Source organism: Mustelus asterias, chromosome 15, assembly GCF_964213995.1.
Source record: "Mustelus asterias chromosome 15, sMusAst1.hap1.1, whole genome shotgun sequence".
Lineage (NCBI taxonomy): Eukaryota > Metazoa > Chordata > Chondrichthyes > Carcharhiniformes > Triakidae > Mustelus > Mustelus asterias.
In genome coordinates, this window is record NC_135815.1 from 85,154,748 (window position 1) to 85,180,325 (window position 25,578).

Sequence of the window (25,578 nt, forward strand, 5' to 3'; positions counted from 1 at the left end):
CCTCAGTATACTTTTGAAGTATACAAATCTGCCATCAGTATATATTTTCAGTGCATATTGATCCTCTCTCTGTATATATTTGGGGAGTATTTACAACCTCTATGTATATTTTGAGAATGCATAAATCCATCCTCATCTTAAGTATTCTGGAAGTATATAGGTCTTACTGTTATGAAGCCAGTTAAATGTATTGTAAGCTAAAAGATATTGCAGCGTAAAGCTTGACTTTCTTGACTTGTGTACATCAACAGGACAGCCTCCGATTCAATCGACACGCTGCCCGAATTATGAAATACATAGAAAATGCAATCCATAGCTTCAATGATAAACAAGAATTTCACAAAGCTACAAAAGAACTACTGCATTCTCATTTTCCATGCGAATTTGAAGACAAGAGTCTGATTGACAAGCAAATCAAGGTGAACTGATTGAAAATTATTTGTTAGAGTCGCCAAAAAAAATTAAAAACAAGCATTTCTGTCGCCACATCCGTGCTCACTGGTTGTTTCCTTCTACCCATTTTATACATTATTTTCTCCTTTTTTGGATCCCTTCTGAGCCAAATCTCTCTCTGCATTTTACATGGGTTACAAATATTAAATTAATATCATTTTAAATGTGAACAGAAATGCTGTATCTCATTTTGCTGTACTTCTATCCAATGAGAAGTGTAATATCTAGCAAGCTTATGTCATATGTATTAAGTGTGCTATCTACTTAGGTCCATTCTGCAAACTCTTTGCAAGTTCCATTTTACTATTATTTCACTTTTTCATAGCTATTATGAATTCTGCATCCACTGTTGTAGGGTATTTTATGTCCTTACCTTTCTTTTCATCCTTTGGTCATGATTTTAAAATTATGCCCTCTAGTTACCAACCCAGGACCAAAGGAAATAGTTTGTCTTGATTTAAAACTCCTGATTTAATGTATCAAAACTCTTCACAATTTTGTATACTTCTATCAGGTCCCCTCTTAACTTTCTCGGTCACACTGACAAGAACGGGATTTTGTCCACAGCATGTAATTTCCAATGTTGTAACTGGAACTGAGCACCCCCACTTCTGCTCTCTCTCCTTTTGCACTTTTCCACATGATTGTAATTAAAATTCTAAATGCCAACATTGCACGAGCAAAGCTCATGAAGTGGGGAAGCTTTTCATGGGTGAAACCCATCATCAGCTGATACTGCTGCATCTACATGCAGCCTGTTAAAGAGCCTCCTGTTCATACAGAGAGGTAGTGCATCACTGCCAACTTGCCCCATTACTTGAGAGTGTCATATTCTTTGGAGGGATGAGTGACTGCCAAAGCAGACCTGCTCCACAGACCAGCGATGCCTCTCTGCACGTTCCCTTCCTGGCCATCAGGGCAAGGCAGGAGGCGCTCTTTCATGAAGATGGTATCAGAAGACCCTCCCATCAGATCAAAGTGGCCTGGATGGAGGAGGCAGAGGAAGTGAGCAACCGTGTGGTGACATGCCAAACCTGGGTCCAGTACAGAAAATTGTTTAATGACCTTCTCCGATGTGCAAGGGTAAGTACTACATAATCAAAATGAGTCTCTCATGGGATGTGGGTATCGCTGACAAGACCAGTACTTGTTCCCCATCCCTAATTTTCCTTAAACTGAATGGGTTAGTAGGCCATTCCAGAGGGCAGTTAAAAGTCAACTGTGCTGCAGGTGTGGAGTCACATGTAGATCGGACCAGGTAAAGATGACAGATTTCCTTCCCTAAAGGTCATTAGTGAACCAGATGGGTTTTTACAACAATCTATGATAGTTTTCAAAGTCACCATTACTGAGACTAGTTTTATATTCCAGATTTATGAAATAAATTTAAATTTATACCCATGTCCCCAGAGCATTAGCCTGGACCTCTGGATGTCTAGTCTAGTGATATTACCACTATGCCACTGTGGTAGCGTGGCCCCTTTAAGGGGTGGGTCACATGATCTTCCTGAGCCCATCAGGAGGAAGCACATGAACCAACACCTATTGGGTGTTAGGGCGCTGGTCCTGGTAGGAGGGAACCTTTAGTGTGAGCCCGGGAGTTGGTGGAACTAGACCTGATTCGTCTCTATATAGTTTATTCTTTCCTTCAATAAATCACAGTTGTGATTCAAGTCTTCCTTAATACCCTGTGATACCTGGCACTACAATAGCCACCATCTTCCCTGTGATCATTAATAAGCTAGATGTGTGAGTGGGCAACTATCCAGAAAAGTGAATGCATAATCTGCCATGGCACCACATGGCAATAGAGGCTAAAGCCATGTGGAAGTTTGACTGTTGTGTGTACTTTTGAATGATAGGACTTTATGTGTGATGGGAACAGATGTCAATTGACATGTCACTAACTCTGCACTTTGTCATGTAGGACAAGCAGACCCACAATTCGAAGGAGTGGAGACACACAAAAAGAGGAGTTCCCAACCTCAGGCTCCTCACAACAGCCAAAGAGGAGGAGATGGAAATCACTGGCTTAGGGGAAGTACGATTGGTGGCAGACATTGAAGTAGGACCGGCCAGGAATAAGAAGGGAGAGGCAGCCATCCCAGTGGTGGCATATGGGCACACAGGATGGAAGATGTGGGGCACTCAAGCTGTGATGATTCCGAATGCAACTCTTTTTGTTTTCCACTACGGGTCATTATCCAAGAACCTTGCCGTAGCCCTGAAGGAGCATGAAGACTCCAACTCTGGGACGCAGAAGCTAGTGCCCCAGAGAATGCAATGTGATCTGCCTATAATCAATCTCAGCCAGCACAGTTGCACCTACCATCAGCAGCTTGTAGATTTGGGAGCACAGTTCAACAACACACCACCAACATGTCACACAACATGGGAGACAATGTGGCAACCTGGCCCCCAGACGATCAGAGGACTGCTGGAGATCAGGCCCCTACCAAGCCCAGTGCTGATAACAGGCTTCTGGTCATTGACGCAAGGAGCCTGCTGGACATGCAGCACAGGCTAGGGGAAAATATGACAAACATGCTAGGGATTATGCGCAGCTTTACTTATGGTATAAGCCATGAATTCCGCCATCTTTCAGGCCTCTGAGCACATGATGTGCTCTGATCTGCATTCCATTGGTCTAGCCATGGGTTCACTGTAGCAGTGACTAGGGGGTGAGGATCCTGGACCCCCACCCCACCACCAAGAGCCCCTTCTCCTCAGGAAGACAGCAAGATTTGTTCACATACCCAAATGGAGGAGGAACACATGCCAATTGCCCCAGGGTCTTTGTCGCAAGACAGCCACAAGATTAACAACATCCCCTCATCTCTTTCACCGTTGACTCCAATTCCAGCAGGTGAGACCAAGATGGATGCTCCTTTACTGGTACAGGAGAGACCCAATAGACTGGACCCCTCAAGGCCCATTTCCTCCAGAGCACGCTTGCCTTGATCATTCAAGGCAACAAGGCATGACACTGAGCTGACTGCCTCCACCTCATCTGCCAATGTGCGGAATGCACCCAGACGTTGTGGAAGAAAATGGAAATTAAAAGAAGTATGAGCACACATGAGCAAGTGAGCACAGTTCGGTATGAGCACACATGAGCAAGTGATTTTTCCAGGTCTACCTCACTTTTTGAAATATGCACAATACAATTTGTTCTCTGACATCTGGGGTTAGTTTGTTCTTGTCTTCTGGATGCGTTGAAGTGCCAATGCATTACATGGATCCCTGTACCCAAACCTAAAAGTCAGGATCAGGCCCTTCTGCATTTGGCTGGCTTGCCCCACAGCCACTAATGCTCGCTGGCCAGGCCTTTAATTAGCTTGAGGCAGGATTTCCACCTCTATCAGAGAGAAAGTATTGCCTCCAAGAGCTGCTGGCCAATCAAATGGCGCCATAACTGGGATTTCATACAGCCTCAAAGAGGTGCCCAAGGAGGCCAGACTTTCAGGTAAGTACAGGGTCTTGCAGGGATCAGTCCTTTGCTCCATTTCCCTTAATAGCCTTACCTATCATAAATCAATTATTCCTAGTGTGAATTTTTCAATTAACCTAACCCCAATAATTTTGGAGGGGTATTGGGGTGATCTCAGTTCCAGTTTCCCACTAGCCTTTGTGTGACGTTTAGCTAACATCATCCCTGAATGGGCCTAGCTCTAATTTTAAGGTTATGCCCAGTTGTTTTGGTGTATTCCATCAAAAGAAATGGTTTCTCTCTATCTATCCTATCAAATACTTTAATCATCTTAAACATCTCAATTAGGTAACCCTTTCACCTTCTGTACTCAAGAGAATACATAACCTATTCAAGCTGTCCTCACAATTTAATCCTTTAAATCCTGGTATCATTCTGGTGATCAAGTGCTGTACATCCACCAATCCTTAGGTGCAGTGCTTAAAACTGAACCACATATGGTTGAATCTGAGCTTTTGCCCAATTGCAACATAACCTCCACCGCTTTGTGTTCAAGCCCTCTTTTGAAAAAAGGTGAATGTTACCATTGCCTTTCTAATTTTTTATTTCAGTCCATGCCAAAGATACTAAAGAAATGCGTGTTCTTATTGTAAAGTAACTGAAGTCACACAATTTAATTTGAAAAAGACTTACCTGATGCCTATCCTCACTGTAAATTTTCTTTTTTATTTCTCTGCTAGGCCTTCAACACTGCTGTTTACGCTACTGTAGCACACGCCCTTGATGCTTGCCCAACTATTCAGGAATGTTTTGCTCTTAAGACACTCTTAATTGATACCTCGCCGAAGAAGCTTGTGATCAAAAACAAATCTTGCTCAAGTGAGTGTGCTGGGACTAGCTGATATGGACTTTAGCAGATGAAGAAAGAATAGCTCTTAGCTGCCCATCGATGTGCATTGAGGAAATATATATTGAGTGCTGTGAAAATACTCAGAAATAACATTGAAAAACTTCATGTTTCAATACAGAATCATAGAATCCGACAGTGCAGAAGGAGGCCATTCAGCCCATCAAGTCTGCACCGACCACAATCCTACCCAGGCCCTATCCCCATAACCCCATGCAATTTAACCTAGCTAATCCCCCTTACACTAAGGGGTAATTTAGCATGGCCAATCTACCTAACCCGCCCATCTTTGGACTGTGGGAGAAAACCGGAGCACCTAGAGGAAACCCACATAGACATGGGGAGAATGTGCAAACTCCACACAGACAGTGACCCGAGCCAGGAATCGAACCTGGGTCCCTGGCGCTGTGAGGCAGCAGTGTTAACCACTGTGCCATCGTGCCGCCTGAATATATCTGAACAGCCATTGGGTACTGCAATTTCTTATTCCTATAATGCAGTGAATATATTTTTTATTAAACGGCTCCCTGCATTTATGATTAACATATATAATTTAACCAAAGATCCTGTACAAATTGAGCACTGATAAAATCTTTAGCATGAAAGTACAATCTTAAAGCATGAAAAATATTGATATGGCTTGCAAGTTATCAATTTGCGAATGCCTGCAAAAGTTCTGCTCTGATATTCCCAGACTGGTGCACTTGGAGCAGGCATTTTTGCATTGGCGTTCTTTGGCCAGAAATTTCCAGGCAGCATCCTTCGGTATGCAAAGACACTCACTGATAAGTGCAAGCAAACTACCTCCAGTGCAGGAGAAGCTCCCTGGTGTCTCTGTTCATTTTTGCCTACAACTATTTTAAATAGAGAGCATCAAGAAGTGCAATACACAATACATTAGTTTTGTGGTGCTAACCAATTATACCTAAAATCCTCTTTAAGAAGCCGCTTGCTGGCAGGTGAGAGTTTGAGTATTTCGTCAGGAGGAAAGTAGAATTGCAGGTAACGTTTTGCTCGCGCGGTTAGCAATTCCTGTGAAAATGAGGCCTGTATACATGATTGCACCTGCACATTTTATGGCAGTGTAAATCGAGCATAACACAATTGCATAGGAGAGCAAGTGAATCCAATTGCAAACTGACCCAGCACGTCCATTTCCCCCAGAAGAAAACCTACACTGCCTATCCAAAAATGTGACCAATGTCTCTGCAGTTTTATTTCTCAATTTCAAATCCTATGAATGAAATATACATTGCTTGTAATAAAGTTTTGTAGCCACAGAGCCCCTTAACTTCAGAATCATTCAGTGAACTTAAAAAGTTTTGGCGGCTCAGTGGTTAGCACTGCTGCCTCACAGCACCAGGGACCCGGGTTCGATTCCCAGCTTGGGTCACTGCCTGTGGGAGTCTGCACGTTCTTCTGTGTCTGCGTGGGTTTCCTCCAGGTACTCCAGTTTCCTCCTACAGTCCAAAGATGTGTGGGTTAGGTTGATTGGCCATGCTAAATAGACCGTTAGTGTCAGGGGGACTAGCTAGGCTAAATGCATGGGGTTATGGGGTTAGGGCCTGGGTGGGATTGTGGTCAGTGCAGACTCGATGGGCCAAATGGCCTCCTTCTGCACTGTAGGGATCTTATGATTCTATGAAAGATTTGAATTGAGTTAATGCCTTTCACAAGCTCAGGGCATCCTAAAGTGCGATACAACCAGTTAAGTACTTTGAAGCGTAATCACTGTTATGACATAGAGAAAGCTATCGGACAATTTGCACAACGACAAACAATGTGAAAATGATCAGACAGTCTGTTATTAGGTGTTGGTTCAATGATTAGTGTTGATCCAAACACCAGGGCGAACGCCCCTGCCCTCCCTGGAGGTAGTGCCATGGGATCTCGGGAGTTGACAATAAGGTTTGAAACATATCTTTCTGCATATGCTGCTCCTCCCCCAGACCATGTTGACTCAAAGCAGGAGTTAGATTGCTGATCCTTCTCAATGGGGTCAAGGTGCAGAGCAGAGAAGTGAGACTGGGGCTACAAACAGGAGTTGACAAAGCTACACAATTTGCTGTCACAGTCATCGAGCAGTTTGGACAAATTAATGCACAAGATGGGGCCCCAACCCCAACAGCAGATGGGAACTGTTTGTCCTCTCTCTTTGTTTATGCATTGATTTATTTCAGTGTTGATCCTGTCCTTACTGAAGATGCATCTCCAGGCCCATGTGCTTTTGAAGTCTACTCTTTTTGGTACAGTTTAAATAAATCCACTGCCACATGTGATGCAAATCCTTTACTTTTAGATTGAAGAACATCCACTATAATCTAGGGAAAATGTCAAATCATTAGGTACTCTCTTTAAAGAGCAGTACCCCTAATCTTTAGCAGCATGGAAGAGAAACAGGTTTTACTGATGTAAAACTTTGTTCAACCACAGACAAAGGCAAGGTTTAATTTATTCTTCAAAAGAAATAAAGCAACTTCAGGTTGTTTCAAAGCACTTTACAACCAATGGTGAGAGAAGGCCTGATATCTCTGCATCCCGGTCTCCCCGAGAACGTCCTAAATCAGACATTATGGCCTCATTAGGCACTGCAAGTCACCAAACACTAGTTTTAGGTGTCCACTCTGAATGCCTGCGAAATGGCCTGGCTCAATCTTGGCTTGGATGCCCTTCAGGCATCTTCAAGATGAAACACTTTGGTCCTGCCCAAATGGGGCAAAAATATCATTTTTCTAATGAGCTCTGACTTGTTATAAATTAAGTAAACTATTAATGAGGTCTTCAAACCAACTGCTAACTTATATATTGGTTTATGTTTGAAAAAGTAGCAACTCATGATTTTTATAGCAAATCTCATTTTTAAGAGTTTGCCTTCTAATTGATGAGATGGTGGGCTCGGCATTACTCAAAGGGAGCTATCAATACATCCAATTGAAGGCCTGAAGGTCCTGCTGCAATTTTTGCGACTGTAGTTGGTGGAGAAATTTGGAGGAGAACAGTGCAAATGCCAATGGTGTATAAAACTGAGTCCTAGTCCACTTTCAATGCACTGCAGTGTAGTGAGTGCACTTGCAGTGCAGGCACAACTGTGTCCAAAACTCATTATACCCTCGTACAGTCGGTGTGAAGAAACTTGTCAGCACACACTTAGGGCCCGATTTTACCACCGCGTTGCGCCCATTTTCGGGCGTGAAAACTTGGTAAAGCCGGGTGTGAGGCGAGTAGCACGATCTGTGCCCGCCTCCGCACTGGTTCCCCCTTTAGCCAGGCCCGAAAATGGCTGCGATCGGGACCACGTCCGCAACAGGCACAACAGATATTTAAATGCATTTGCATGCATTTAAATTGACTTAATGAGCTGCACGCCCAACTTTACTGGCACTCCCCCCTTTACCACGGTGTTCACCCATCCAGAATCGGCGCAAGACAGACATGCTCCATCGAAGTCCGATTCAGGCACGCCAGTTAGTGAGGAGGTAGGTGCCTAGCGTCCGAAGGCTCTCTGCTTGAGATCGGTGGTGGGGGGATGAGGTGGGTGCTGTCAGTCTGCCTGAGATTGGTGGGAGGAAAGGGGGGTCCGCTGCCACTCTGCCTGAGATCGGTGGGTGGGAAGGGGGGGAGGGGCCCGCAATCGGTCTGGGTGGCGGGGGGTGGGGAGAAAAGGGGGTCAGTAATGTGGGGGTGGGGCAATGTCTGCGGGGGCCAGAGGGAGGCATTGTCCGGCCCGGGAGGGATGTGGCAGGCGAGCAGCATTCTATCTTTTTCTCTGCGCCTGAGCAGTTGGAGGCACTGATTGGAGCTGCAGGGTTTCAGTCACGTTAAGCCCCACCCACAGGCTTCTGCACCCCAATTGGAACCGCTGATATTTTTTCAGGCAGAGTACGTATGGGGGCGCCTGAGAATAGGTCTTAAAGTCGGATCCGAAACATTCCCAGTTTCAAGTCTGCCCAGCACTTAGAATCAAAATGGTAAAATAGGGCCCTGAGTCTTCTAAACAAAGCCAGCTAGAACTCAACACACACTTGGAGCCAAACGCAAAGCCCAGCTCCAGTGTAGGAAAGGCCCTGTCAGTCGCTGCCAAGATTACAAACGCATCTAAATTTGATACCCAGTTTCCAGTTCACAGAATCTTTAAAGTGCAGAAGGAGACCATTCAGCCCACTAAGTCTACACGGCTCTCTGAAAGAACATTCTACCTAGTACCATTTCCCTGCCTTATCTTTGTAACTTTGCACATTCTTTCTTTTCAGAATGCAATGTAATTCCCTTTTGAATACCTTGATTGGACCTGCCTTCTCAAGAAATTCAATCCAGACTCCAACCACACTCTGGGGGGGAAAAAAAATCCATCACATCACTTTTGCTCCTTTTGTCAATTATTTTGAACTTGTGCCCTCTCGTTCTTGATGCTTCCTTGAGTGGAAACAGTTTCTCACTATTCACCCTGACCACACCCTTCAGGATCTTGAATACCCTATCAAGTTCCCCCTGAATTATTTTCTCCAAGGAAATAGTCCCAACCTCTCTGCAATAGCTGCAAGATAAGGACAACCAACTGGGCAGATAAACTAAAAAGGGGTTTATTGGGGGAAAACAACTATATACAGGACAGAGATAAGAATGCTTCTGAACTCCATGACCCTGAACTCCAACAGCCCGAAAGCTGTTCAAGGAGCGAGTTTATCGGGGGTCGAATGACCCATCGGGCCAATCGTGGCAGAGGACGCAAATCTATTGCAGGCTTTCGGGTTGTTGGAGTCTAGGTGTCGTGGAGTTCAGAAGCATTCTTATCTCTGTCCTATATATAGTTGTTTTACTCCAATGAACCTCTTGTTAGTTAATATGTCTAGTTGGTTGTCTTTACCTTGCAGCTATTATTCATACCAAATGCTTTATTAACTGCTCTCTCAACCATCTCTGCCATCCTCAGTGACTTATGTACGTAACTACTGAGGTCCTTCTGTTCTTGCACCTCCTTTAGAATTTCTTCCTTTATCATACACTGTCTCTCCATATTCTTCCTGCCAAAATAAATTACCTCACTCTTCTCTGCATTGAACTCTCAGATCTCTTCCCTCCCACGCTCTTTTTGAACTCTTGCACCACTCCTCCCTCATGCTGTTTTTGAACTCTCGGACATCTTCCCTTTTGCACTGTATTTTAACTTTCCTCCCTACCTTCTACATCTTCTTCAGTCTGCAACTGTACCCAACACATAAGTAAACAAAGGAGGTGAAATAGGTTGGTGTAATTAGCTCAAAATGTGTTACAATGGTCAATTTTGCACCATGCCAATTTTGACTGCAGTGAAAAAGGATGTCAGACATAGTGTCAAACTGGCTGATGATTCCTGTGATCCCACTTCTACGCTAATGGCGCAGACCAATATTACCTTTATTCATTGGCAGAGCCAGGGATTTCCCAAATGCGCATACTTCTCCTGACATCCTATCTAAAAATCTAATGGTGATGCAATTGACATTTCCTCATATTTGCACTATGGGCCATGCTCCCAATGGGCCCATAGCCCTGGAGAATTGACTCACTTGTTAATGTTCTATCGTTGAGACTGATGATAGTATTCCAAAACAAATAACAATTCGATCACAACTGTTATGGGGTTAAAAACATAAAAAGTAGTTAATGCTTTATGTTCAGCATCTAGCATAATGCTTTAATGTTCAACTAACTTCACAAAACCCTTAATGTTTTTAATAAGTTGCCGCAACTGAACTGCCTGAGGCATGGAAGGACAGGAGCCCGACCAAGGATGAAAATTTAGCTGCCAACAAACTACAGATTTGGTGGAGAGGTGTAATCCTTCGAGAACTCAAGAATGCAAGAACAATAGGTATGAGTTAAAAGACTAATAAATATGAGTTTGCTTCAGATACTGAGGGCCAGATTTTTATTAAGGATACAGGAAAAGAAAGTCAGGAAAGTTCCCGACTCCACAAACTGCTCTCCGTCAAGGAGGCACCTGCCCACCATATTTCCATTCCAGCGAGATAAGGACAGGATGGAGTCAGACATGCTGCCCCCAGAGGCAGATCAAAGGCTGCAATGGCAGATGACATGGCCAACGGCTAGAAAGCCTACCTCCATTTACTGGGACATCTGTGCAGTTATAATCAGGACTGTAGGTCCTCAAGCCCTTACCCCTCTGCTCAGCCTGCCATATGGTCTCATTATGAATGTCTGGCTGAGCTGCAAGAATGACTAACTCAATTAGCCCAGTAAACAGTTATAATACAATTGCAAAAGGGAGTGAAAGCTTTGACATATGAATTACCTTGCAAGAACCTGCTATTTCTTTGAAGAGTTTTTTCTCAATACTTGTTTATTTATTAATACTAGATTAGGAGATGTGAAGTGCATAATAGTTTTTTGTCATTGATAATATGAATGGCTGTGGTGAATCTGCAGCTATGAGTAAATAACAGGGGAAATGTATTTCAAAGGGAATGTTTGATGACTCTAGGGGAAAAAGTCACAGGACAGTCCCTTGTTAAGAGATCCAAGCTTGCCTTGTAATTGGCCAGATGTTGGGAACTAAAAGTCTCAACAGGCCTCAGGAGTTGCCCCCCATGCATGGATTGAGTGCGGGCTGCGCAGGCACAGCCCAGGATTTGTAGTTCTTCAAGCTGCGGACAACGGCCCAATGTACCCGTGTAAAGAGAGAAAAAAAGAAAATGGCGAGAAAACCCCGATTATGGAACCCAGCAGCAGGATGCCAGACTAAAAAAACATCCCAGAGAGGGACAGAGAGAGGGGACATTTTGAGATCCCAAAGAGGGAGCCCAGGGAGTGGGGACAAGGAGAGGTGCCAGTTAAAAAGAGAGAACCGAGGAAGGAGTCAAGAGGAGGAGAAGACCACCTGGACCTGCAGGGTGAGGAATAAAGAGGCTCCAAACAATCAAAGTGCTTCAAGTATTGCGGGCTTGGGAGAAGCCCTGAGAAAGCAAAAGTCAGTGATTCCATGATGCAAGCCATTGGGACAAAATCTTTGGGGCAGTAGACTTCAGCTAGGTGTGGCTAAAGAACTGAAGTTGTCCTTGTGAGTTGGTGCTGGCGTGCAGACTCAGAAACTCAGGGGGATGGAGAATCAGGAGATGAGATTAGAGTCATAGAGCTTTGCAGCATGAAAAGAGGCCCTTCAGCCCATCGTGTCTGTGTTGGCTATCAAGCACCTTTCTATTCTAATCCCATTTTCCAGCACTTGGTCCATAGCCTTGTACGCTACGGCATTTCAAGTGCTCATCTAAAAGCTTCTTGAATGTTGTGAGGGTTCCCACCTCTACCCCCCTTTCAGGCAAAGAACAAAGAGCAAAGAACAAAGAATTGCAGCACAGGATCAGGCCCTTCAGTCCACCAAGCCTGCACAGACCATGCTGCCCAACTGAACTAAAACCCTCTACCCTTCCGGGGACCATATCCCTCTATTCCCATCCTATTCATATATTTGTCAAGGCGCCCCTTAAAAGTCACTATCGTATCTGCTTCCAATACCTCCCCCGGCAGCGAGTTCCAGGCACCCACCACCCTCTGTGTAAAAAACTTGCCTCATACATCTCCTTTAAACCATGCCCCTCGCACCTTAAACCCGTGCCCCCTAGTAATTGACTATTCCACACTGGGAAAAAGCTTCTGACTATCCACTCTGTCCATGCCCCTCATAATCTTGTAGAATTCTATCGGGTCACCCCTCAACCTCCGTCGTTCTAGTGAGAATAAACCAAGTTTCTCCAACCTCTCCTCATAGCTAATGCCCTCCATACCAGGCAACATCCTGGTAAATCTTTTCTGTACCCTCTCCAAAGCCTCCACATCCTTCTGGTAGTGTGGTAACCAGAATTGAACACTATATTCCAAGTGCGACCTAACTAAGGTTCTATAAAGCTGCAACATGACTTGCCAATTTTAAACTCAACGCACCAACCAATGAAGGCAAGCATGTTGTATGCCTGCTTGACTACCTTCTCCACCTGCGTTGCCACTTTCAGTGACCTGTGTACCTGTACACCCAGATCCCTCTGCCTATCAATACTCTTAAGGGTTCTGCCATTTACTGTATATTTCCTATCTATATTAGACCTTCCAAAATGCATTACCTCACATTTGTCCGGATTAAACTCCATCTGCCATCTTCTCTGCCCAAGTCTCCAACCGATCTATATCCTGCTGTATCCTCTGATGGTCCTCTTCGCTATCCGCAAATCCATCAGCCTTTGTGTCGTCCACAAATTTATTAATCAAACCAGTTATATTTTCCTCCAAATCATTTATATATATATTACAAACAGCAAAGGTCCCAGCACTGATCCCTGAGGAACACCACTTGTCACAGCCCTCCATTCAGAAACGCAACCTTCCACTGCTACCCTCTGTCTTCTATGACCGAGCCAGTTTTGTATCCACCTTGCCAGCTCACTTCTGATCCTATGCGACTTCACCTTCTGCGCCAGTCTGCCATGAGGGACCTTGTCAAAGGCCTTACTGAAGTCCATATAGACAACATCCACTGCCCTACCCTCATCAATCATCTTCGTCACTTCCTCGAAAAATCCGATCAAGTTAGTGAGACACAACCTCCCCTTCACAAAATCATGTTGCCTCTAACTAATACGTCATTTAATTCTAAGTGGGCGTAAATCCTGTCTCGAAAAATCCTCTCCAATAATTTCCCTACCACTGACGTAAGGTTCACTGGCCTGTAATTACCTGGATTATTCTTGCTACCCTTCTTAAACAAAGGAACAACACTGACTATTCTCCAATCCTCTGGGACCTCCCCTGTAGCCAGTGAGGATACAAAGATTTCTGTCAAGGCCCCAGCAATTTCCTCCCTTGCCTCTCTCAGTATTCTGGTGTATATCTCATCAGGCCCTGGGGACTTGTCTACCTTAATGTTTCTCAAGAACCCCAATATCTCCTCCTTTTTGATCTCAACATGACTCAAACTATCTACACACCCTTTTCCAGACTCATCATCCACCAAGTCCTTCTCTTTGGTGAATACTGACGCAAATTACTCATTTAATACCTCGCCCATTTCCTCTGGCTCCGCGCATAGATTCCCTCCCCTGTCCTTGAGTGGGCCAACCCTCTCCCTGGCTACCCTCTTGCTCTTTAGATATGTATAAAAAGCCTTGGGATTTTCCTTAATCCTGCTGGCCAATACTTTTTTGTGATCCCATTTAACCCTCCTTACCCCTTGCTTCAGTTTCTTTCTACTTTTTTCCTCAAATCCAACTGGGTTTGATGTTCTTTTGTGCATGTGCAGGATAAAAGGCCCCTGTTGGCAACAAAGGCTGAGGAGCTAGGCATTTGTCAAGGCAAGGTGAGGTGGTGTTCTGGAGAGTTGAAAAGGTGGTGGTTGACGCCTTTGAGTTGATGAAGGACAAGCGCTGAGGAGAGAGGCACTGCTGCCTCACAGCGCCAGGACCCGGGTTCAATTCCCAGCTTGGGTCACTGTGTGTGTGGAGTTTCCACGTTCTTCCCGTGTCTGTGTGGGTTTCCTTTGGGTGCTCCGGTTTCCTCCCACAGTCCAAAGATATGCGGGTTAGGTGGATTGGCCATACTAAATTGTCCCTTGGTGTCAGGGGGACTAGCTAAGTAACTGCATGGAGTCTGACACGAGCGCTGTGTACAGAACACATCTGGCTTAAGTGGAGTATTATATGAAAGGTGACAAATCAAGAACATTGCAAACAAAAGGTTGATCCACTTGGATAATTGACACAAAATCTCAGAAATAATCAGATCAAGATCACCCAGTAAGGACCCCTGCTAGTGTGTCTTAGGATTTTCCTTTGGGTGCTACGTCTAGGTGCCCCCCCCCTGACAGTGGAATTGGAGGCAGGTTGCTAATGACATTGTCCTGTTGGCACAGATGACCTTGGCGGTTGTCCTCTAGTTGGCGGGGCCTGAGCAGGCATTGCCTGGGTGGGTTCACTCGGAACATTGCTGGGTAATGCTCAGTTGCTGCGGACTTGGAGGATGGAGTGATGACTGGTGGCAGATGGAGGAGCTGATGTCCTCATCTGTGGCTCCATGGGAAGAATCCACAGAGACGGCAGCCATCTTGTCCACCATTCTGAGGTGAGTCCTCACCTCCCTGCTCATCTATGAAGGACGACCAACTCTCAGTGATACTGGTTGACACCGTCTTCTCCCACACAGGCATTGATCTCCTGAGGTCAGTGCCTGTGTGAGGGTTGCAGCTCCGTGCGCAACCCCAATAACACGTCATTGTTCTCCTGGAGCTGCCTCTTTATGAGAGTCACCACTCTATGGAGGAGGCTGTGTGCCCGGAGCTCAGGGTGACTCCAGCGCTCGTGCTCCACATGGACTCCCCCATGACAGAGACCATGGCGTGCAGACCCTCATGGATCTCCATCAGAAACCCCGTGTATCCCGCTGAACATTCAGCATTTGTCACCTTATGGAGGGCAATGAGTGTAGGGCAATGAGTGTAGGGATATTGGTGGGTTTTACATCCATGGCAAGGATGGTGGTGCACTGTGGGATGGGCATGGCATATTTGCATGAGGAGCTGGCAGAGGCAGCGAGTGCTCAGGGTACCAGCAGGTCAGAGGACTGTTGGAGACCAGAACGAGACTGAGTCCGAGGCAGATGACGAGCCTCTGGCAGTTGACAAGCCATCAAGCGGCAGAGGCTGGATGTCCAGAGAGATGCTCAGAAAGATCTGGCGGCAATCCCAGGGGGTCTGCATGCCATAGTCTCTGTTGTGAAGGAGTCCAAGAGGAGCCTGAACACATTTTTGATCCTAAATAACAGATTCACAGCTTGCTCCATTGAGAGAGTGGCGACACTCTCAGGAACAGAATCTGGGGTTCCTGGGTCATGCTCACAACTGCAAGTCTTCACCCTGGCAGTGACCTCCGGAGGACACTGCCAGTGTGAGAGATGAATAAGACACCTTGTCTGTCTGCTGAGTGCCCATCCATCAATAGTGAGCAGGGAGGTCCCGACATATCTCATGCTGACGGGCAAGCTGCCTGTCATCTCTGTCCGTTCCTCTCACTCCAGAAGAGGGCAGCAGCTGCTCCATTCCTCTGGCAATGACCACGGCATCTTCTGAGACCACTACAACTGAGGAGCATCCAGCCATGTCACTGAACGCACCCTCCCAGGTGGAGCCTACACTCTCACCACCGTCTAAAGGACAACTGCCAAAGTCATTAGGGCCGACACAACAGCAGTGTCAGCAATCTGCCCCCAATGTCACTGCCAACAAGAGGGGGGGGGGAGGTGAGGGGAGGTGGTGGAGAAGGTGGCGTTAGCACCTTGGAAGCGTAAGTTTAAGGTCTGAAATGCCATGACTAAAAGCAATCGTAAATTCCTCAGAATTAACATAGCCAATGCTCCAGCCTCCTTTTATCCCGCCCTTGGATAAGAAAAATGAAAAATCATGGGCTGCCTGCCCATGTTGCCCTTGGCTGACCTAAAAATTCCAATTGATTGCCTTTTTAATCGTCTTAGTCAGTTGATTAATTGTTGGCCCCTTGTCCAAAATATAGCATGAGCATGTGATGACATTGGGGCGCCCGCCCCATACCTTCTCGCGTGATTTCACGTTCTTCCAGGTTGGCAGCACACCCAAAAATAACGCATAAAATTCTAACCATAATGTATTAATGTCTCCTGTAACATATATTCTTCTGTACCATTACAGGTTCAGAACAACATGAGTATGTGCATGACATCCTGCGAGAAATGTGGGATGTACTGGAAGCAGACGTAGAGCAAAATGCCTTGTTTTTACTTAGGTATGATGCATCGAACACAACTGTGTGAAGTTCAGATCACCAAAGATATTTCCTGAAATATTGCACATGGCTATTATTTACTGTGTATTATGTCTAATTTAATGTACTTGGAAGTATAACTTTCATTAATTAAAGGCACTTTGTTTCCACAGGACAGGATGAGTGAGCAATAGTGATTAAAACAGAAGCCCAAATATTAATTCAGGAGCAGTGTGAGACTGTTCTGCAGCCAGAGAACCTCAAAAAAATGAATTTCCGCCAGGCCCTGGACCATTTAATCGCAGGGTTTGATTAACTATTTGTTCTTCAGTTTCTGGGCTGCAGCCAGCTTGACTGAGAGGCTGGCTGACTTTGGGCTGAATGGCCTGAGGCATCAGCTGGCATGCAGGAGCAGAGAAGGTAGAGGGAGTGATCACAGATTAGAGGGACCCTTGTAAGATTTAAAAGGAGGATCTAATAAATTTAAACATGATTTAATTAAATTGCAGGTAGCCGAATTACTGGATCCCAAATTAACCCTTTAAACAGTTTGAGTTCAACAGAGGGAGATGTGGGAGCAAATAAGCTATATCCAGCAAGTAAGTGGAAAGGCATTTGCATACTGGATCCAGCAGTCCTCATTCCTCTTTCGTTGACATATTTCCCAATTCCACATTTTCATATTTAACCATTAGGCAAAGACTCAGACACTGAATTAGCAAATAATACCAAAGTTTATTGAACATATACAAAGCAAATGCACCTATCAATTAACTAAAGATTTATCAATTAACTAAAAAAGAAAGCAAAAGTATATTAATCAACCAAACTCTACAGACTTGATCCCCGTACTGAGAGGAAGCTTCCTCTGTCCCTGAGGATATCAGTTATCACAACCCTTCGCATCAACAGGGGCCCCCGAAAAAAACTTCAGTATCTGAGGTCCGCATCAACAGGACTTCCACCTCTGTCCCTGGGCACAGTCTTACACTCACAGTCTCTGTGCTGACAGAAATTCACTCCTCTGCCCCCGAAGATCAAACTGGTTTCCCTTCACTTGGTCTTACACAAGATGGCTCCCATTATTTCCTTATATACCTAAAAAGACATATCACCCCACCTTAGCAAGTGTTGCTGGAAATGGCTAATTGGTTAATAAGGTTCTAATTTAATTTCATGGGTTCTGCGTAATTGTGCACATTGCTTTCAACTTAAATCAATGGGTTTGCTTCAAACTTCGTCCCTTATCTTAAGATTTGCAACTAAGGTTGCCTCAGTCAAGGCCAACGTGTTCCTGATATGATCGGATCCCATTGAGTTCAGGCTTCTTTTTCCCAGGCTTTGTGACATCATTTTTATTCCTTGCATAGAAATGTCAATGAAAAAATACAGAAATCCAACTTATTTGATTATTCATTTCTTATCCTTCAATTATAGAGTAATTGAGGCACTTCCTTCTAATATAATTATCTGCTGCTAGTCAGTGACTACTTCATAGTACTTTATTAAGTTAGTTTGTTGTAAAAAGATTAGCAGCATCAACATGGCTTCTTTTCTGTTCACATGTTAATGCAAAATGGCCAAGTTAAGCAGGCGAAATAAATCCTACCAAAATAATATCCAAAATGCAGGCCAGATTACATCTTACATCAGTCGGGGATGTTGTAGTTCTGGGGGGTCGTTGAAGTTCTAGAGAGACACTTGGTGTATAAGATCCCATCATGGGGCTGGTGGGGGAGGAGAAGGGAGGTTGGCGGGGGAATGTGCAGATACTCAACAGCTGGAGGTGAAGGGCAGAAGGGAAGAAGCAGAAAGTCCAGAATGGGACTTAGAGATTTGGAGATACCAAGATGAGGGGTTGGTGGGGATGAGGTACAAGAAGTGTCGGTGATGTGGTTGACCAAGTGGAGGTGTGGGAGACTCAGGTGTAGATATGAGAGCAAATAAGCTATATCCAGCAGACAGGTGGAAAGGCGTTGCTGGATCCAGCTGTCCTCACCACCCTTTAACTTCCATAGTTTCCGACTCCTCATTTTCATATTGAAATAATCACCCTGCCTTCTGGAAGTGGATGGCCATTGATCCAACATCCCACCTTAGTTAAAACCATAATTAGGTGAGTGCGGTCAGGTTTGAGACTTTTATATCCCACCTGATCCGAATGCGTCTGTTTTTGGGAGTCAGAATTCCCATCTAAAAAATAGAAATACGTCACTGCTGTGGCAAATGTAATCATCACTTGGAATGATAAGAGCACGGTAGCACAGTGGTTAGCACTGCTGCTTCACAGCTCCAGGGACCTGGGTTCGATTCCCGGCTTGGGTCACTGTCTGTGTGGAGTTTGCACATTCTCCTCGTGTCTGCGTGGGTTTCCTCCGGGTACTCCGGTTTCCTCCCACAGTCCAAAGATGTGCGGGTTAGGTTGATTGGCCATGCTAAAAATTGCCCTTAGTGTCCTGAGATGCGTAGGTTGGAGGGATTAGTGGGTAAATATGTAGGGATATGGGGGTAGGGCCTGGGTGGGATTGTGGTCGGTGCAGACTCGATGGGCCGAATGGCCTCTTTCTGTACTGTAGGGTTTCTATGATTTCTATGATAATTGGTGATTGTGCGAATATTTCTTTAACTCTGTGTCGCTTAACCAGATTATTCTCAGTTCCCCAGATTCTCCTTAGAAGTAGTGTTTGCCAAAAAAAAAAATTCTTGAATTATAGGCTTGTATTAATAGAATAGAATTATATATTAGATATATTAGAATTATTTATATCCCTTTAATGATATTATTTTTGAAGGGTTTTGGTTATGTGACATAAAAGTTTCATATCGATAAAATTGCAAAAATGTTTAAATTATTTAGAAGCACAGGAATCATCAAGCTTTTGTGGTGCCTGAATCTGCGAACAAAGTATGGCTTTTGGTGCAGGGGAATTTGAAAAGTATGGGTACATTACATTTCTGGACATGATGGAGGAGGAGCAGGAATAGAAAAGATCATAGAATCCCTAAGCGCACAAGGAGGCCACTTGGCCCATTGAGCCTACACCGATTCTCCCTGACAGAGTACTGTACCTGGGCCCTTTGCCTCATCCTATCCCCAATGATGACTTATGAAGAGTCAAGTTGGAGACCTTCATTACTTGGTAACATCTAAGGCACAGAGATAACCACATAGGTCTGAGAAAAGAAAGGCATCGGCCAGAATTTACCCATCCTTTGCTAAATGTTGACTTGGGCGGAAAAGTGGAGAGCAGCCACCAGGTTTTCCCGCCTTGCCAGGTTTTCACGCCAAATTTTCAAAAACTTTACCAAAAAAAATGGAAGGGACAGGTCCCAAGATGTCATCTGATTGTGCCCACCCTGCCAGCAACTTAGGTTTCTGAAAGATCAGGGCATCTTTTTTAAAGGGTGTCCCAATTTAAAAATAAAGAAACAAACAACCCCTCATCTCCCCCCACCTCCAGCAGCCTCCCACGAAATTTCCCCCTCCCCCCCCATCCCCCCTCTCACCCCCCTCTCCCCCCCTCTCACCCCCCCTCTCACCCCCCTATCCCCCCCCTCTCCCCTCCTCTCCATAGCACTGCCCTGGTAATGACTCCTACACTGCCAGGGGCAGTGTCAGGCACTGCCTAGGCATGAACCTTCTTCCCCCTGAAACCTGTCCTCATCTGTGCACCTCCGGCAGTTTCTGTTCGCCAGGTACACATCCTGGGGAATATGTGATTGCATGCTGATGTGAATGGACATGGGGGGACAATCAGGTGTAAAGGCCTGATTATGAGGTTTAAATTGATGTAAATAGAGATCCTGATTTTTAAAGTCAGGATTCCCGTTATGTCACTGGCGGGGACAATCAAGCGGGAAAATCCCACTGGTGTAAAAGCCATTTTGTGACCTCTGCTCAAACCTCCACCCCCTCCACTATTTCCAACCCCTGAAAACAGGGGCAGAAAATCCCAGCTGGTCTTGCAGCTTTATAATGTTTTTCATAGTGATAAATCATCCCAAATTACTTAGAAACGTAGCAGCCAATTTGCACACATCAAATTCAAACAATGTGAGAGTAACAAAATCTAATTTATGTGTGGGTTGAGGGATAAAATACCGGTCCAACACACCAGGACTTCCATGCTTTTCTTAAGAGCAGAGCTGTAGGATCTTGTAGGGCCTCAATTCCATCCAAAAGATTACACCTGCAACAATGCAGTACTGCACTGCAGTGTCATCATGGATCATGGGCTTAAGTGTCTGCAATGGGGCTTTAACCCACAACCTCTAGAGAAGGTCAGTGTATGAGGAGGGTGTATTCCATAAAGTCCCCTTCTCTCAGTTGCTCGTACATCAAACATTGGCATTATCACTAATGGCTTATACTTGAATGAAGTTCTGTCCCTGTACCTGTTGGCGACATCTTTGTGACCAGACAATATACAATTCATTGCTGCAATATAAAGATAACAGGTTGTTAAAATTCATTTACGGGAATAGACCAGCATTTATTGCCCATCCTTAGTTTACCTTGAGAAGGCGGTGGTGATCTGCCTTCTTGAATCATTGCACTCCCTGACATGGAAGTACATCCACAGTGCTGCTAGAGAGGGAGTTCCAAGATTTTGACCCAGTGAAAATGAAGGAACGGCGATATATTTCCAAGTCAAGATGGTGAGTGACTTGAAGGGGAACTTCCAGGTGGTGGTATTCCCAGGTATCTGCTGCCCTTGACCTGCGCTGCAGTCATCCAGACAAGTGGAGAGTATTATATCACACTCCTGACTTGTGTCTTGCAGATGGTAGATAAGCTTTTGGGAATCAGGAAGTGAGTTACTGCTGACTCTGACCGCTGTTGTAGTATTTATATGACTGGTCCAATTCTGGTCAATGGTTACCCCAAGGATTTTGTTAGTCGGGGATTCCATGGTGGTATTGCCAAGGGGAGATAGTTAGATTCTTTCTTGTTGGCGATGGTCATTGCCTGGCACTGTGTGGCACAAATATTACTTGCCACTGTAAGCCAAAACCTGAATATTGTCCAGCTCTTGCTGCATTTGGGCATGGATTCTATACATAAAATTCAACAGCATGCTGATACAGCAGATCACAGGACTTAGACAGATGAGGAAAGTCACTGAGCTCATCGTTAGCTCATCCATCTAAAACAAATCTATGACTTTATCACGACATTCAACTCTTAGCTGAAAAGTTCTAAGCTTCTTGCGTCCTCTATACTCCTTCGATGTCCTTATATAAATTAGTCATTCATTATTTGAAGAAATACTGATACCAATCATCAAATAATCCTGTACATCGCTGCTTTGACTGGGTGTCCCCAAGCTGTCATGTATAGTAGCTTTTCCTGATCTACCACCTTGGATCACCCTATATGCCTCTGAGTTTTCTCACACTATTCCAAGGCTGGGACACCCAATTTTCTTCACCATAAAACCCAGTACCCTGGAAGTGGTCATCTTTGTCCCATCTCCAGGGTCTGTGTGTCTCCAGTCTTTCCTTAAAACACAATGCTCTGGTGCAAGGCACCTTCTCGGCAGCGCCTTGAGTTCTTTTGTGTCTTAATGAACAAAACTGGAGAAAGTATATTTCCCAAATGGCTATTTTGTTTCCTCATTAATTGATGTGTTTTAACAGAAGCAGTAAAAGGCATATTTTCTATGACTTGTGTTGCTTCAAGTCCCAAAATAACCAAGAAGGGTGACTGTACTGGCCCTGTAATCAATCAAATTAAAGAGATAGCTCACAAATTGATAGTGCACTTTGTTGTGGAACACATTACTGTACAGAATAATCTCAGGAGCCTCAAGTACATACTGATCGTTTATTTGCCAATGCGTTGGGAGAACACTACCTCAGAGAATGTCTCTGAAGCAGGACCCTATCCAACTGAGAAATCAAGGGACATTTATACATTGAGTAGCACGTAGGCAATATATTGCTTCAATTCCAAGGTTGCCGGTTTTAGGTTTACTTTTAAACAAATACCTTTGTTTGCAGATTTTCACAAGGCAGGGTGTCTGTTATCCCAAGCATTATCTACCTTCCCTATCTCACAGAGGCTCCTCTGAATCATTCCCTGGTGCCTGTTGCTATGAGGCTTGGCTTTGTACTGCTAGATTTGTCTGCTAAGTCAGGTCTTTGAAGAGTACAGAAGTCACCAAGTATACAAGCTACTAATATGGGCCCTGAAGACATCTGACATTTACTAAAACTTGCTAGCTGTTTAATCACGTAAGCATCCAGCTAGCAGTGCCTGTGTGTCTATGCCACATTAACATGTGAACTGGGTGTCTTTTACCCTAAGTGTGGAATTTACTTCACCTTTCCTGATCCAATAATATAATTTCAAATCTCTCTGTAGGTCCCTCAAGTAAATTACATAGACTGTCTAGTCCTTTTGATGTTGTTGTGGTGGATTTCTTCCAACTAACCACAGGAGACCCAGGGACAGAGTCAGGATACAGAACATTGTTTTAAAATTCCAAGCTGACATAGGTTTATTATTAAACCGTAACCCAAAAACTTGGCAGTACCCTTTTGGCTTCAAACTGTCTGTTCTTCTAAAAAGTAAACAATCTTGTTGGCAAGTTCTGCTGATTTTGTTTTTATTCATTCATGGGACATGGGTGTCGCTGGCTGGCCATCCCTAGTTGCCTTTGAACTGACGGCTTGCTAGGCCATTTAAGAGTCAAGCACATTGCTGTGGTTCTGGAGTCACATATAGGCCAGACCAGGTAAGGATGGCAGATTTCCTTTCCTAAAGGACATTAGTGAACCAGATGGGTTTTTCCGACAATCAACAATGGTTTCATGGTCATCAGTAGATTCTTAATTCCAGATATTTTTATTGAATTCAAATTCCACCATCCGCCGTCATAGGATATGAACCCAGGTCCCCAGAACATTAACTGAGTTTCTGGATTAATAGTCTAGCGATAATACCACTAGGCCATCGCTTCCGGTATTAGGACCTGAGGTATTTGACTAGCATATGTGGGGGAGCAATGGCCCAGTGGTATTATCGTTAGACTATTAATCCAGAAACTCAGCTAATGTTCTGGAGATCCGAGTTTGATTCTGCCAGGGCAGATGGTGGAATTTGAATTTTTTTTTAAATCTGGAATCAAGAATCTACTGATGACCATGAAACCATTGCTGATTGTCGTAAAAACCCATCTGGTTCACAATTGCCCTTCAGGGAAGGAAATCTGCTGTCCTTACCTGCTCTGGCCGACATGTGACTCCAGAGACTTTCAACTGCCCTCAGGCAAATAGGTGAGCAATAAATGCTGGCCAGCCAGCGATGCCCATGTCCCATCAATGAATTTTAGAAAATGATTTTATTCTTGTAGGGGTGTTCGATCTATTCACGCTTTTACTAAACCGATTAATTTGCTCATATAACCCCATTTAACCCCTATAAAGATCCCTTGATAAACCATACTCGTTATCTTCCCTAATAAATTATTGTATTAACTCTTATTCATTATTTCCCTTTGACAACTTAAACTGAGATGCAGTTAAGATTTATGTAAGTTAGTCAGTATTATTCTTAAGAGTGTAAAAGTGATGAGACATACTGAGGTACAATTGGAGAGAGATGTAGGCTTGTTGGAAATGCTCTTTCTTGCGACATATATTCTCCACTAGCTAATGTGTGCAAATATTCAGCGATGTAAATACCCTAGAGCTTATGTGTTCCTGACCTCAGATGTGTTGATGAGGGAGGGCATTAAGGCCATGGGATTGGCAGTGTCAAGAAGTTTGGGAGCTAGGTGCCCAATCCCCATCCCAGAGTTGTTGGCAGAGGCCTTGGAGCAACCTACTACCTAAAACAATTGTTGCATTATTGAAGAAGATCAAGGGCTTTGGTTAGATTGTATTCCCTCAAACACTTGCATAAGATTAAGATCACTGTGTATATTATGTAAATTTTCCTGTGTATGTGCAAATGTGGGAATGTGTTTCATGAGCACTTTTTTTAATCTTCCAGGTACATGTTTGACACAAGTCCAGAACTGGCAAAATTATACCCTTTTTATGAAGATGAATGGAGTAAAACAGTACATGCTGATTACACAACTACATACAGCGATCAGCCTTCCAACTTCTGGTTTGTGGTATTCAGGTATGAACTAAAATCACACCTCTTGGCAACACACCTGAAGGTTTCATCTGAGTTGACTTGCATAACTCTTTATCACAGAATCACACAGTGCAGAAGAGGCCCTTCGGCCCATAAAGTCTGCACCGACACATGAGAAACACCTGACTTACCTACCTAATCCCATTTACCAACACTTGGGCCATAGCCTTGAATGTTATGACATGCTAAGTGCTCATCCAGGTACTTTTTAAAGGATGTGAGGCAACCCGCCTCTACCACTCTCCCAGGCAGCAGGTTCCAGACTGCCACCACCCTCTGGGTAAAAATATTTTTCCTCACATCCACCCTAAACCTCCTGCCCCTCACCTTGAACTTGTGTCCCCTCAACTAAGGGGAACAGCTGCTCCCTGTCCACCCTGCCCATGCCCCTCATAATCTTGCACACCTCGATCAAGTTGGCCCACCTCATCTCAGTCTTTTCTGCTCCAACAAAAACTACCCAAGTCTATCCAAACTCTCTTCATAACTTAAATGTTCCATCCCAGGAAACATCCTGGTGAAATTGTAATCTTTTTTCTATCCTAATAATTAGATCATAATTTTTTTCAGTTTATTAGCCTTTTAATTCAATGATTGCTAATAATTCTGAGCATTGCTACTTTGTGCCCAATCCGCTATTACAGTGAACAGCTCTTGGTTTTACTGTAACTGAATTAGTTACTGGGCAATAGAACAAATATAATGCCATTGGGAATAAATGCTATTGCGCAATTACACGCAAAATTTGGCCCTTAAACATTTTGGTGTGGACGTTTTCATGTCTTGTTTTCAGGAAGGCCCTTCAGCCCATCTTGGATCAACCAGTTGGCACTAACAATTCCTAATTGTTTCTTAAATGATTCTA

General features: G+C 44.4%; 1 protein-coding gene across 1 annotated transcript in view; it reads left to right on the forward strand.

Moving 5' to 3' along the window:
- adgb (androglobin) overlaps positions 1-25,578 on the forward strand; it is a 287,462-nt gene that overhangs the window by 198,031 nt on the left and 63,853 nt on the right. The window contains exons 20-26 of the mRNA XM_078230490.1: positions 252-419; positions 1,330-1,536; positions 2,381-2,794; positions 4,624-4,762; positions 10,510-10,641; positions 16,489-16,582; positions 24,561-24,695. Of these exons, the coding sequence (XP_078086616.1) occupies positions 252-419; positions 1,330-1,536; positions 2,381-2,794; positions 4,624-4,762; positions 10,510-10,641; positions 16,489-16,582; positions 24,561-24,695 (1,289 nt within the window). The remainder of the gene's footprint in view (positions 1-251; positions 420-1,329; positions 1,537-2,380; positions 2,795-4,623; positions 4,763-10,509; positions 10,642-16,488; positions 16,583-24,560; positions 24,696-25,578) is intronic.